Source organism: Sinohyriopsis cumingii, chromosome 17, assembly GCF_028554795.1.
Source record: "Sinohyriopsis cumingii isolate HCF-2022 chromosome 17, ASM2855479v2, whole genome shotgun sequence".
Lineage (NCBI taxonomy): Eukaryota > Metazoa > Mollusca > Bivalvia > Unionida > Unionidae > Sinohyriopsis > Sinohyriopsis cumingii.
The window spans coordinates 76,541,557-76,557,877 of record NC_142977.1 but is presented as its reverse complement, the minus strand read 5'-3'; the positions used below and the strand labels follow the sequence as shown (position 1 = coordinate 76,557,877).

Sequence of the window (16,321 nt, the reverse complement as noted above, 5' to 3'; positions counted from 1 at the left end):
TATGCCGCCAAATATGCAATGTAACGTGTGTATGGTTGCGTTACGTATTTTTTTTAGAAAGGCTTAAGTATAACTGAGTAATACCTTTCAAGTACAACTCAGTACTACTCATGAAATATAACTGAGCACCACCCACAAACTACATCCGAACAGTACCCATTAAATATCGCTGAGCGCTGCTAACAAATCTTACACTTAAACGCACCCATTCCTCATAACCATGCACTGACAATAAAGTATACATGATAGCTATCATCAATTATAACTGAACACTACCCATTAGGTATAACTAAGCACTCACAAAAAACTAAAACTGAGTACCACCCATTAGGTATAATTAAGCACTCGCCAAAAACTAAAACAGAGTACCACCCTTTAGGTGTAACTAAGCACTCACCAAAAACTAAAAATGAGTACCAACCATTACCTATAACTAGGCACTCACCAAACAATAAAAATGAGTACCACCCATCAGGTATAACTAAGCACTCACCAAAAACTAAAAATGAGTACCACACATCAATGACCACTATCCAATATCTATAACTGAGCAAAAGCATCACCGAGAAAAAAGTTAAACACTACCCATTAAGTACAAATGAGCACTAATAATTAGGTTTAAATGAGCACTATTCATGGAGTATAAATAATTGCTAAGCACTAACCATAACCTGTAAACTAAGCACTAACCATAAGCTGTAAGCTAAGCACTAACCATGGGCTGTAAGCTAAGCACTAACCATGAGATGTAAGTTAAGCACTAACCATAAGCTACAACCTAAGCGCTAACTATGGGCTGTAAGCTAAGTACTAACCATAAATTATAAGCTAAGCACTAACCAAAGGCTATAAGCTAAGCACTAACCATAATATATAAGCTAAGCACCAACTGTGAACCAAACGCTAAACCATGGACTAAGAGCTAAGCACTAAAAATATATATAAGCTGAGCACTAACAAAGAGTTTTAAGCTAAGTACTGACCATAAGCTATATGCTAAGCACTAACCATAAGCTATAAGCTAAAGCTAAGCACCAACTGTGAACCAAACGCTAAACACTAACCATTGGCCAAGAGCTAAGCACTAAAAATATAAATAAGCTAAACAATAACAAAGAGTTTTAAGCTAAGTACTGACCATAAGCTATATGCTAAGCACTAACCATAGCTAAGCACTAACTATAAGTTGTAATCTAAGCACTAACTATGGGCTGTAAGCTACGCACTAACCATCAGCTGTAAGCTAATCACTAACTATGAGCTGTAATCTAAGCACTAACAATGGGCTGTAAGCTTAGCATTAACCATAAGATGTAAGCTAAGCACTAACCATGAGATGTAAGCTAAGCACTAACCATGAGATGTAAGCTAAGCACTAACCATAAGATGTAAGCTAAGCACTAACCATGAGATGTAAGCTAAGCACTAACCATAAGCTATAACCTAAGCACTAACCATGAGATATAACCTAAGCACCAACTGAGCCAAAGACTAAGCACTAATCATTAGCTTTAAGCTAAGCACTAAACATAAATAAGGGCCCCGAGTGGTCTAAAGCGCTCTCCGTTACGGATCACTGCCATCTCACCTCTGTCTGCATGGGTTCGAGTCTCGGGCTCGGGCAATGTGGATGTGAGAAAGCTTTCCGGTAGCTTCTCGTGGGTCGGTGGTTCATTCGGGGTTTTTCCCGGGTTCTTCCTTTACCATTTATACTATCTGCCATGTATAGCCTATTTTAGGCTGATAAATGGCGTTAAACCCTACAACAACAATAATGATTTATTCAATTTTTAACGGCGCATCAGTACTGTAAGGCTATTTATCGCCAAACAAAATGTTATATGTATAATCTTTTAAAAATTATAAAAAGTCTCATATCGACCAGCGATATAAAAACAAACAGTTGAAATTAAGACGGTTGTATGGTAACGGTGCAAAATAAAGCTTCCCGATCAACGGGGGATGTAAATGTTGTATGTTAATGAAAAATGATGAAAAGGTATTAAAAAGGGACGGTATATATATATATATATATATATATATATATATATATATATATATATATATATATATATATATATATATATATATTGCATAAAACTGCACAACGTGATAGCATACCAGTTAGAGTTTAGAGTAAATACTCACTGCTTTCAGGAGCTCTATAATACGAGTGATGTTTATAGTATCAAAACGTTCCTTCATGTCATACACTGTAATACTGATCGCGCGTAGGTTGCAGATCAAAACAATATCATAAAGTGCTTGACAGTGAATGGTTCATTGCAAGAAACGCACTCTGGTGGGTCTTCACCTTTTAGTATGTGGGAGTGGGTGATATAAGTATGACCAATTCGGAGTCTTGCAATGACTACCAACGACTACAACAATAATAGCATACCTCATACATTTAGATGTATGTGTGTGTTGGGTCTAACATCCCGTCCAGTCTTTATTTTAGCAGAAAATAAATGTATGAAATTTCGAAAATAGTCTCGTAGGAATAATTTAAACACAACAACAACAATAACGCCATTTTCAGCACAAGATAGGCTATACATGGCGGCCAGTATTAATGGTGGAGGAATAACCCGGAAAAACCCCGGAAAGAACCACCGACCCACGAGAAGCCACTGGCAAGCTTTCTCACATACCCACGTTAGCTGAATCTGAGACTCGAACCGGCGCAGTCAAAGGCGAGATGGCAGTGATCCGTAACCGAGAGCGCTTCAGACTACTCGGGGCCCCAAAAATGACGTTAAACCCTATAACAACAACAACAACTAAACATAAATACAAGCTAAGCACTAACAAAGAGCTTTAAGCTAAGTACTGAACATGAGTTAAAAGTTAAGAAGACCTAACCACGAGCTATACGCTAAGCACTAACTCTGAGCTAAAAGCTCAGCACTAACCATGACCTAAAATTTTAACAATAACTAAGAGCTACAAGCTAAGTACTATAATAGAGTTATACGCTAAGCACAAGCCATATGCTAAACGCTATCAAGCACTAACCAAGAGCGAAAAGCAATGAAGCACTAACCAACAGCTTAAAACTAAGCATTAACTATAAGCAATAAGCTAAGCATTAACCGTGAGCAAAATACTATGCACTAGCCATGACCTATAAACTATGCACTAGCCACGACCTATAAACTAAGCACTAGCCATGACCTATAAACTAAGCACTAGCCATGACCTATAAACTAAACACTAGCCATGACCTATAAACTAAACACTAACCATGAGCTACAAGCTAAGAACTATGAGCTATGAACTAAGTGCATACCAGGAACTATACCTAAGCACTAGCTACGATATAAAGTAGGCTACAAGCTAAGCATTAACAATGAGCTAAAGCAAGGCACTAAACATGTGCTACGAGATAAGCACCAACTAACCGTAAGCAACAAGCTAAGCATTAACCATAAGCTAAAAGCAAGGCACTGAACAGGAGTTATGAGATAAGCACCAACCAACTAACCATGGGCTATAAGCTGGGAGCTGGCCATGTAGTTTATGGAGCAGTATTCTTTAAGTATAACTAAACTATACCCGTACCCGTAAAGTGTGCTGTAACTATGCACCAAATTCAATACAGAAAGACGCAAAATGACTGCAGACTGATGCCTCTAGAAACAAACGCAAACAACTGAAGAGTCAAAACAGTTTGCCTTGAACAACTCCTAGTGAAGGCATAGTCCACAACATTATGGTGATGACATAGTCCACAACATCGTAGTGAAGACATAGTCCACAACATCATAGCGAAGGCAAAGTTCACAACATCACAGTAAAGATATAGTCCACAACATTTTCGTAAAAGCATGGTCAACAACATCATAGTGAAGGCATTATCCGCAACATCTTAGTGAAGGCATGGTCCACACCATGTTAATGTAGGCATGGTCCACAACTTCTTAGTGAAGGCATGGTCCACAACATCTTAGTGAAGGCATTATCCACATCATAGTGAAGGCATTATCCACATCATAGTGAAGGCATTATCCACAACATCTTCGTAAGGACATGGTCTACAACATCGTGAAGACATGGTCCACAACATCTTAGTGAAGGCATTATCCACAACATCTTAGTGAAGGCATTATCCACAACATCTTAGTGAAGGCATTATCCACAACATCTTAGTGAAGGCATTATCCACAACATCTTAGTGAAGGCATTTTAGTGAAGGCATTATCCACAACATCTTAGTGAAGGCATTATCCACAACATCTTAGTGAAGGCATTATCCACAACATCTTAGCGAAGGCATTTTTGTGAAGGCATTATCCACAACATCTTAGTGAAGGCATTATCCACAACATCTTAGTGAAGGCATTATCCACATCTTAGTGAAGGCATTATCCACAACATCTTAGTGAAGGCATTATCCACAACATCTTCGTAAGGACATGGTCTGCAACATCATATTGAAGGCGAAGTCCAGAACGTCATAGTGAAGGCAGAGTACACAAACATAGTGAAGACATGGTCCACAAACATCATTTGTGAAGGCAACATCATAGTGAAAACGTATTCCACATCACCACAAAGAAGACATAGTCCACAACATCATCGTGAAGGCATGGTCCACAACATCATTGTGAAGGCATGATCCACAACATCATTGTGAAGGCACAGTCAACATCATAGTAATGGCATAGTCCACAACATTATAGAGCAGGCATGGTCCACAACATCTTAGTAAAGACATAGCCCACAAATAGTAAAGGCATAGTCAACAAACATCATTTGTGCAGGCAACGCCGACAAAGAAACAGATGATCTTTTGACCTAAATCGTTTTCACATGCAATCAGGAGCACACTTTTAGTTAACAATTCTAATATGACGAAAGTAATTAAGTTATAAAACTAGAACAAACCCCTCCCTACAAACAGTCTTGAGTTTAAATCTTGACCCGAGTAAACGTTACATTACTTTGTAGTAGGTTTCATCATCGTTCCAACTCCCTGTAATGACTAGACCCCGTGACATTGTATATATGTATGTATGTATGTATGTATGTATGTATGTATGTATGTATGTATGTATGTATGTATGTATGTATGTATGACATAAGGTCATTAGTTTTAGTAATCACTGTCAAACCATATGTTGGCTATTTCATAAAATGTCTACGTACGTACATATGTAATAACCTACCCATCTTCAAATATAAAATGACATACATATCTACCTACCAAGAGTACCAATGCCTGTATATCTTTGTAAATATTCACTGAGAATGAGGTCCGCCTTAATATATATCGTTACTGGAGAGCACATACAATTCCAATATCCCCAGTTATCATCTCTTATAAAATATTAATGTAGTTACATTATTTGAAAAATTACTTGCCTTCCATGTTGAAACTGGGGATCTCTGGAATTCACATTAAGATTTGTAATAGTATCTCTTCCACTTATACGCTACATTAAAAGCCCATGAATTGCCTACAACTGTTTGCTTTTTATCCTCTCCATCTATTTCAAAATTGACTAGTTGATGATAATGTTATATTGGATCGAGGCATTCTCCATTACCCTCGACTTCAAACCATAAAAGTTTTTCGTTTCATTTACATTCATTAACCCGTCAATATTTAATGGGATTTTGAAACCAAATCCCACTTTAAATATGAGGTTGTCCATTATACAATTTAAACGCTCAGCTTCGGCATGACCTCGATTTCAATGATTAATGGCCTAATGGTCTGAATCATTCCGACTGACATCGTCCCAGAATTCCCAGATTAGAATGGCGGAATAATTGTAAACATGCGCCATGTACATACATGCTATCAATTTAAACTGTTCTGAGCCCGATTCATTTGTAAAAAGTTTTCCAATTTTGTTTGCAAACGAATCATAAGGTTGTTTTAAAAGACAAATGTAACATGATCAACTACGAGGACGAAATCAACGGATGTCACCAACACTGCACTGACCAAACGCACAATCGTTCTAAAACGGTTTTTGAACAATTTAACTAACATAAAGGATAGCCACAAGCAAAGCATTCCATAACGAATCCGACAAATTACTGGACACTACCACTAGTACATGCTTGTAAAAATAATCAAGATTATTTTGTTCCATTCAAAACAAGAATATATCGCACTGACTATATAGCAAGTACTTTCTTTATGCTATACATTTTGCAATGTATTATTTAATTTTCTTCACATCCCATCTTGTTCTCTTTTTGTCAATCTTTCCTTCGGTAAGGGAATAAATATAATCTGTAGAATCTGTCAGTTTTTTATATATCAAATGTCAATCAAAATCAGAAAAATGAAATAAAAAACATCTTGACAACGCCTTTGTAAGGAGAATTGTCAAGGGGTCTTGCACTTTTCGAATACTAGTATTTAAAGTAGACGTCAATATACAAGCTTTATCCAGTGTTTATACGGGGTTATCCATACACAACCTTGACATGATTAATGGGTTATGGATCTGAAACATTCCGTGTGATATCGTCCAAAGATGGGAGGATCAGTTTTCAACCGAATGTTAATACATACCATTGGATAAAATGGTTCGGAAACCACTTAAATTTCAACTATTTTCCCAACACTGTTTAACTGTTTGTGAAATTCAAACGTTATATGAACACAACTGAAACACGATATACTTCATAGAAGACTTAAATATGTCACCAATACTGCATTATCGAAAGCAAAACATGTATCATTACATTGTGCATACTACGTTACAAAGATACATAATACGACGTGGTAGAATGTGGGATAATCACTTAGAAAGCATACAGTGAAGAGAATAACAGAAGTAGAACATTGTATATCCGCAAGTAAAAAATCTCGTAAATTTTCAAGAATTGTTTTTCTTCCGTACAAAACTAGTAAAAATACAGAACATATGACAAAGAATATTTTACTTAACTTCACGTGACACGTGACCCTTGCGGTATGTATGTTAATATAACACTGAACATCGTGTCAGGTTCAATTGAAATTTCATTTCACTTCCATTTTACCTTGCATGCAAATATACTGATGTCTGCGTGGAACATTGGCATATTATCAAATATATTGACACGATAAGTATCATGTAAATACGCATATACATAAATAAATACGTATATACATATATAAATAAAATAAAATATCATGAATATGACATGCTTTTAAAATAACGCTAACCCTGTCCTCAACTGTTATGGCTGTAAGACCGACAACCGGGCAATATTATTCATATTAGGGCGCGGCATAAATGCCAATTATACACAAAGAATGAATATTCATACTAAATACATTTACAACAACCTGCTGACGACAAGCTGCGAGTGCTTGATCCTATTCCTTTAATGTACACGATTGTTCCTTGTTGCTGGTTTGAGAGACAATTGCTAATACATTATGAGCGGGAATCAATTAGTAATCGAGTAATGAAAGACAATGAGAGTTGTTATGGCTAATGGCTCTCGTCTGATATTGTAACGATGATGAATACCAATCGAACCCAAGGTGAAATTAGCAGGAAAATGAACATAATCTTTCTTACGTCGCAGCAAACACTAAGCATAATGGAGCTATAAAGTACGGTCATATAGCAAATGCATGCTGCGGGCATATTCAATTATATATAGGTAAAAATGTACTTCAAATAGAAAATATATAGCCCAAGGAATACATGACTATAGAAAATCATACAAATTTTTATAGTCCACCACAATCACTTTTGCTTATCGACAACTATCCGTGTACCTCTGACCGGCCAGCCAGTTGCAAATCATTGTGTAATGCAGATAACTGTCACAGCTTTACTAACAATTACTAATAACCAGTTTGCTGTCGCTAAAATATCTAAATTATCACATCACCAACCAGGTGGTAATAACTACTGTGAAATCTAATAAAGAATAATCACTGCCCGACATAAGTGTCCTTACATAAGGGTGTCCATTAAGATATGATTCCCTTTAAGTTTAGTCATCTATCTATATAGGTGGGATTCATTTTCACACAAGGTGGCCAAGTGGTCTAAAGCGAACGCCTTTACTTATCACTCGTATCTCGTTTCTATCCCAGAGGATTCTAATATGGTTTGACGAACGCGGTTGTGTGATAAATCTTACATGTAGCTTCCCGTGGGTCAGTGGTTCTTCCCGGGATCTTCCACCACTAAATGTATCCACGTACATATATATATCATGTGCTGAAAACGTGGAACTAATCCTCCGAAAAACCAGCAATTTTTTACACGAGTTGTAAGATGTACAGGTTTTTGTTACGGGGGGTGGGGGGGGCGCCACTGCAACGCTGAAAACTGGTATCTATCTTTTGGAATTAAATACTCTTTTCAAGTCATTGTTTCAATTTTAAAATTGCAACAACCCACCCATCCACCCCCAAAACGCTTGTTCACCTCGATTTCATTCTGATAAGTCAGATATCTAATAAACACCAAGAGAGCGCCTGACTGTAACACTGTCTGCTCTTTCATGTGGCGACGTCGGAATGTTACATCATACAGTGCGTTGCTGGTGCGCGTGCGGACTTTATAAGTGGTATCTGTTGTGCAATCTAAAGTCCTCTTTTGCTGCATGTGTTGGAAACAATACGGCTTCATGATAGACTGCGTATATTTACCTGTAAATCAGGGCCACTAGCTTTGATGGACCATTTTCTTGCTAGTCTTATAAGTGTCCCCACAAATACTTGGTTGTTTATCTGATGTTTGCTATTTTTTCATATCTTTCAAACCTAACATATGTTGCTTCAATGAATAAATGAATACTGTATCTTGTTTACTACCTGTCTAATTGCAATTGCAAACACAGGTGTGTCGATGTACATGTGAAAATACTGGTAATCAATCATTTAGTTTGACAAATCACCATCTGTCACAAAGCGTCGACTCTTCACAGCTCAGGGGCTATATTGTATGCCTAACAACATGGCAACTCTAGCATCAGTAAATGCTGAACAGGAAAAGGAATTTGCGTTTATTTCTACTGGTTTTAACTGCACATTTGTTAAACACATTATTTTCCGTACAACGCTGAAGTGGAAACTAAGTACCTTTCCCGAGGACACGCAGAGGCAGCCAGCCAGGACTGGCCTGGGTTGGCATCGTACCTGCCACTCTTGGGAGTATGCATTCGACGCTCATTGGTTGAATGTTTCACGGCACAGGAACAGGTATAAAGAAACAGTGTACACTTGCAAGTAGAGCAAAGCGCCTTGCCCAAGGCCACACCGAAGAAACCCATCGGACATATTTGATGGTATGATTCGAACCCGTATGTTTCTGGTCACGAGTTCAACGTCATAATCAGTGCGTATCCTCCATAATATGTGAATTTTTTAAATCTCATTTTGTTATCACTACCTAACAACATTTTCTGATAATGTGTTGGTTCTATATCCGAAATCTTTATAAAGTTTTCATGCGTGACAATGAGTTCCCATGATTACATTCTTTCAGTCTTTTCCAGTCTCATTTAAGTTTAATTTACACAAGCACACATTAGCTGGACGACAGAGACTGCTTACTTTTTCTGGATCGTACCCTCTATAATACAGACAAGGACGGCGCCCCGAGTGGCCGAGTGGTCTAAAGCGCTCTCCGTTACAGATCAATGCCATCTCACCTCTGTCGTTGCGAGAAAGCTTGCCATTAGTTTGTCGTGGGTCGGGGGTTCTTCTCAGGTTCTTCCTCCACAATTAATATTGGCCGCCATGCATAGCCTATCGTGTGCTGAAAAAATGGCGTTACAACCCACAACAACAACAGACAAACATTCGCCATCTTTGCTTTACTACTGCATGGTTATACTGGCTGGTAATTCTCACTTCTAGTGCGTTTTCACATTGTGCCGAGTTAATTCGAACGAATATACACCTTTTTACAACTCTTTAATGTACTGAACAATTTCATCAGCTTTTATGCCACCTTCAAAACGATGCTCCTCCATGCACTGAGAAAGAGGAACGGAACGTTACATCTGCAGGGAACTGACATGCACTGACTGGTCTACTTTCGATTACTAACTGAAGCTATATTTTCAGCTCAACAGGAGTATTATGTGATACTACATAAATTGAACATGAATATGTATCTATTTGCCCCTCCCTCAATACAATATCGACATGATTCTTAGGAATACGGTAACTCTTCTGAAATCTTATAAGTAACTCTTTGAGAAATAAGCGTGGAAATTACCAAATGTTACCAAATACCTAAGAGAAGAGGTGAGCATGAAACTGAGTAACTTGCAAATATCCTATCAAAATTACAGCCTCTTAAACATGCAGGCATGAAGATTTCAATTACCACAGATAATGTACATAGAAGGATCAAATTACGCGTTCTGCACGCCATTATTACAGCCAATCCAAACATGTTGGTGTGTCATCATTGTTGGATGATATGATCCAAGTTTAATTAGAAGCTCAGACGAGGGGCTGAAAGATCGAATGTGTAGCTAATTGCAATGTAGCAGGACATTTAGGTTTTTGGAGCGCAATTAGATTTAATCCAGGCACTGCCTGAATTGCAGGGGTTCTTCTTGCGTGTCAACTGTCGAATTAGCGCACTCCTCATAACCCGCAGGGCAGGAACACAGATCAGTCCGCCATAAAGGTCTATATAATAACAACAGTACACGTATGTACAAGACTGCCCCTTCCTTATGTTATATTATTGTTTATATATTTCAAAAGAGCATTTTCTGCCCCATTTTTAATGATTTACCTTAAACGAATCGCATCTCGCCTTTTTAGATATGTGCAATACTGTTATACATACTTCTATCTATGTCTGACTGTAATATAATGTTACCCTGCTTGGCTATAGCTTAAAAAAAGTTTATCTTTCATTCACATGAAACAAGATAAATACTACAAATTTAAGCAGACAACAAAAGAAGCAAATAGAAAATGTTTAAAATATATATCACCTCTGTATACGGTCCACGTATACTAAGTAGTGACTGAGTGCAGTAAGGCATGTAAGAGATTGATATACGGTGTAACCCTGAATTCGTTGACAATTTACCCTGATGTATTTGTAATCTACAATATCAATTATTGTGTTTGTTTTGCCTGCACAATAATGGGGGATAATGGAACACGCAAAACTGATTGTCGTGTTGGCAGCTATGACCTGGCAATATCAACATGTATAATTGTCCCATTAAATGTCATTAACTCTCTCCAGATTTCTCCACCATAATTACCACAGTTTTAGTCTGTTAAAATTGGACAGATCCAAATTTTGGACAAAGCGGTATTTCTGCACCTGTGATGCAATGTAGATCCATTCCATGTCTGGAGAACATGCTCGTTAAGTTATAGACAAGAAGTGGTTATTATCGATATTCCCCGCAAATTTTTGATAAAAACGAGTCTCAACTGTTACGCCTGTAGTAAATGCCATTACATTGATCTCTACTGTTTTGGTACACAATAAGTGCTATCTTTTCGTCTCTACATTATGTATCGATAAACTATTTTATTACAATGCCGTTTTGTTGGCACTCTTGAAATCGATATAGCCATTGATATCGCGTGGTTTTTACGGCAAGTTTTAAGATATTATTGGCTATCTCATGCCGATGAAATATGACCAAAGTGCTTTTTCCAAGGACACATCGAGGCATCCAACCCTGGCTGGTTTGGAGCGGATATCAAATCGACGATCCTTGGATTATGCATCTGACGCTCTACCAACGGAGTTGTCCCGACTACAACGTTCCAATCTAACATAAATACAATAACGATCAAGTTCATTTAATGCCTTGGATAAAAAAGAAAGTTTATTTCAACAAGAGTACACTTACGGCTTTGAAGACTCGGGCGAACTGTGAAACACGTGTTATAAAGGCAAATATAAGCTCTTCCGTGTTTGACAAGCAAATAACGATTTAAAACGTCTCAAAGGTCATACAACACAATTATCTTCTACGCAGGAAGTATTTCATTTCCAGGACGAAAGAAAGCTTGTATCAATTTATGAAATGCATTTTCATGATACTCACCTTATGAGGAAGAAAAATAATCGGGACTCCTCCATCGAAAAGGCTGACACTTTATTCGAGAACATATATTTAGCGTGTCTAAAGGATATTGGAAATAATACGAGTCAAAACTACAACTTTCATTTATTCTAGCAATATCGTATCACTATCTCGCATACATTTTATAAAGGCCTCCTGGCCACTGACATAATACTGATAGGTAGAATTAAGAATTAAAAGGCTACAATATCGACAGTAAGCGTTACTATGGTAACATTGTGCTCAACTGGACATATATTAAAAGCCTCTAAAAGCCAACAGTAACGTCTTCGGTTATAAAAATACTTAGATATGCAAAACTATAATTCCATCTCAAATTATCCTGACCCCATGTCAGTCACTTTTGGCAAACTGAATAGAACTACTACGAATATTACAGTTGGTGAATTGCCTCTACATCGGTAACTATTTTTCAATTTAAATTATACCAGGTGTTTTAGAGGCCATTTAATTCACAGGACTGCTTGCACCCAACGTCGGTACAACAATTAAAGATCACTGATACAATCATACCTGTCTTAAGAAGACACGTGTCATCTAGGCAGTAATTAAAGTTGCCCCCAATGATAGATACTTGCTACAAGCTTATTTCTATACTTATTTTGTACAAGAGGCATAAAGGTAGTTTACGATGTGTACTTTTGTAACAGAGATGAATTTTAAAACATGTCCAATGTGTATTATATATTACAAGTCTTTAAAGTGTGTGTGTGTGTGTGTGTGTGTGTGTAACAAGTCAAAAGAATCATCATTGTGCTTAATAAATGAACATTATAAAAACGGGAAAATAAACCCGTCCAAAATAGACGTAAACATGCCAGTCCTTCCAAAACAAGTTAATATCTTATAGGTTTGTAAATACACAGGGTAAGAATAATACCGTGTCGTGATTAATCCTTACAGAACATAGTTTCTAATGTGTTCTAAACCCCAGTACTCGTTCTCTTGACTGAACGTCATTCCCGAGCAACGATGATAGGGATAAAGCAAGTAAACAAAAATTGTATAATATGTTTATAACTTAAGCTGTAACTGATGAGGCATGAATTAGTGCGTGAAACAATGTCATAGAATCTTCGGCACATGCTGATGGTATGTAGTGATTTATAAAACTTTTAAAAGCTGAATGAAGTCCCCCTTTTTTTTCAAATAAAAATATGGTATAAACACAAACCAATAGAAGCTTCAACCCAATTACCTATGTTACTATGTACATGATTTATACACAGGCCATAACGTAATGGTGTACACTGTGGGAAACTTGCGGAAAATGAACTGCTCCACTGTGACTTCTATCCCCATCGTCCACTCTGTTAAAGAAAATGACCTGCAATTGAGTGCCCCCTACTTCAACCCCAAACCGTCCCAGTCCCTTATTGCTATACTGTAATGAACACGTCCCGTCATGCTAGCCCTCTTCGATTGCTACTATAAAAGAAATACGCTAAGAGCTTCGAGTTTTACCTTACGAACATGTACATGGCAATTCATAAGGAGTAAACACGTATTTCGAAACTTACCGCTTGTCATTGACGCCAGGCTAGCTAGGGCATTGTCCATGGGTGTGCAACCGTAGAGTGGGGTGCTGTGATAGTAGTCCATGTAAGATGTATATCATAAACACAACCACGTGCTTATCAGGGATAGGCACAAATGGAGATTGCCGTCTGCACGTGGTTTAGAAGTACAGAATTATCTTATCACTACGTAATGCGAATCAATGATACTTGATGATACAAGTACTTCAGCTACACTCCGGACAAATTTGCTTATCGGGATGGAATGCGTGTCTCACCGAGAAATTAATGTCAACTAAACATAGCAGTTAAATAGCTTCACTTGTGTGCCTTCATTGCTGCATAATTCAGTCTCATTTTCTGGTGAGCTGAACGAGTTCCTCGTTTGCTGTCACAATCACTGTTGTGGTTTATTAGAATAACGAACAGTCGATTAGACCTTCATATAATCCTCGAATAACCAATCAAATCTCGAGAACTATTCTTTCTCGGACGAAACCATTTCATCAGAGGGGAGAACAACTTAACAGTAAAATCTATTGATCGTACGCATTTGTGTTGTTAAAATTAAACACGGCAATTTAATTAACTTTTTCTTTCTCCATTTGAAAACGTTGGACAATGTAGATCAATTTACTGCGGGCAAACGTTATTGTTACATTTGTTTCCATTTGAAAATTGATTCCTTGTCACAAATGAGAGAAATTTAATAATGCTCATAATAGCGATTATGAAATTGGAGATGAGAAATTGGTGATTATATTGAATTCTTAGATGAAACGGATAAGTCGAACGCGCTTTGTGACGTGTGTTATTAACTGATTAAAGTGTCCACATAGTCTAACGCGAACTAGGATTTTGATCAGATGGAACAAAATTGCAAGGACCGATGCAAGGAACAGATGGCTATGTATTTATACCCACAACCCACAGCCCTGTTTTTATGGAATTTTATCAAATTACGTCGTAAATAAGCTTATTAGTAATGTGAAGAAATTTTGAACAGTTGACCAGGTGTATTGCAGTTGCCTAAAAATACTTTCTCTCAAGTGTAGTGTAATTTATTTATTGATTTAGTTATTTATTTATTTTGTTATTATTATTTTAAGGCGAGAATTATGGGCGCTAGTTTCTGTTGTGATGTATTGTGTTATGCCGTGTTTTCTTTATCAGCATGAGAGAAAAAAAAATCCAAAATGCCTTTCTTAGCAACATAGCATCATGCGAAATGTATGTCTATTTCTTTATGTCATCCATGAATCCGAACCATGAATATATATAGAAATGTATATCTATTTCTCTATGTCATCCATGAATCCAAGCCATGAATAACAATAGAAGTGTATGTCTATTTATCTATGTCATCCATGAATCCGAGCCATGAATAGCTAGCTAGCTATATAAATGTGTATCTAATTATCTATGTCATCCATGAATCCAAGCCGTGAATAGCTATAGAAATGTATGTATATTTATCTGTCATCCACGAATCCAAGCCATGAATAGCTAATGAAATGCAATATACATGAAAATGTAATATGTAATCTTAACTTTGATTTTGATTTAATTTATGTTTTCTGTAAGCATTTGTTAAGATACAATTTTTTTTAATTAATAAAACGTCATTTTTGAAGAGCAAATTTAAACCGCTACTATAGTGGAAAAAAATGGGGGGGGGGGCAGTTAGAGAGAATAAAAAAATTATGGCTTGAGTGTTCAGTAATTTTCACCTTTGTTAAAGATTTGGTGAAAACTTCGAAAGCATAATGTAGAAGCCACGAAAATGAAAATAGGTCGTTTTTAGCAAGCATTTTCAGTTTATTATAACGCACAATCGTTGGATCTAAAACCAAATGATTATACAAGGACCCGGAATTCCGCGCAATCAACTTTCTAAATTAGCCAATTCGTGCTACAACTAAGAACGTTTGAACAATCTCAAATAATAACAATGCTAGTCATTCGTTCAGTGCCCAATTACTGCATTTTACTCATTTGCAATCAAGGCATGGTGCGTGTGGGTATAATGGAACAACACAACAAAAATGAATCAATAATACCGAAAATAATGAACCAATAAAAGGAATTGCATTAATCATTATTAAGGTAATTGTCGTGGAGAGCAGATTGAGTGGAGAGGCATTATCCCCATGAGTCCTTGGAGAATTGCCTTGGCACTGAATCGAAGCAACAATTTTTATATAAAAAAACAAAAACGTTTAATACTTGATAACTATAGTTGTTAAATGCATGTTTATTTAGAAATATATACAAAATGGCGATGGTACCATAATATCGTCATATTTGTCAATATCAAATAATGAAAATGGAATTATGTAAGTTTAGTTACAGTTTTACATGATCTGAAGGACAACACAGGCAGACCGATGGTTACTTAATGAATTTCCCATTAAGTACATTTTTACTGCTTTAATGTAGTCAACCCTGGGAACTCCACAGGGTTAGAATATACTGTCATTACACGGAATGTAACATCAAATTGAGTTGACTAGACTTCTTTCATCTGCCTATTATTTGTAATGAATTTTCACATGTATTATCGACCATAATTTATATGTTATCCATAGAATAAAGGCAAATATAGGACATAAGCACATTGTATGTATGTATGTGTGTATGCGTGCATGCGTGCGTGCGTGTGCGTGCGTGCGTGTGTGCATGCATGCACACTTGTATGTATATATGTTTGTATGTATTATTCATGTTTATTTCTAGAGGAAGAAGATAGA

The 16,321-nt window shown here is 36.9% G+C and overlaps 1 protein-coding gene across 2 annotated transcripts in view; it reads right to left on the bottom strand.

The window, feature by feature from the left end:
• Positions 1-13,980, bottom strand: part of LOC149779269 (LIM domain transcription factor LMO4-like) — a 46,842-nt gene extending 32,862 nt beyond the window's left edge. Inside the window, exon 1 of one of the 2 annotated variants that reach the window (XM_089939860.1) lies at positions 13,575-13,980. In XM_089939860.1, coding sequence (XP_089795986.1) covers positions 13,575-13,656 — 82 coding nt within the window. In that variant the 5' untranslated portion in view covers positions 13,657-13,980. Of the gene's footprint in view, positions 1-13,252; positions 13,421-13,574 lie in introns of those variants that run through there. The other variant, XM_089939861.1, reaches the window with a different exon arrangement.
• Positions 13,981-16,321: the final 2,341 nt, after the last annotated feature.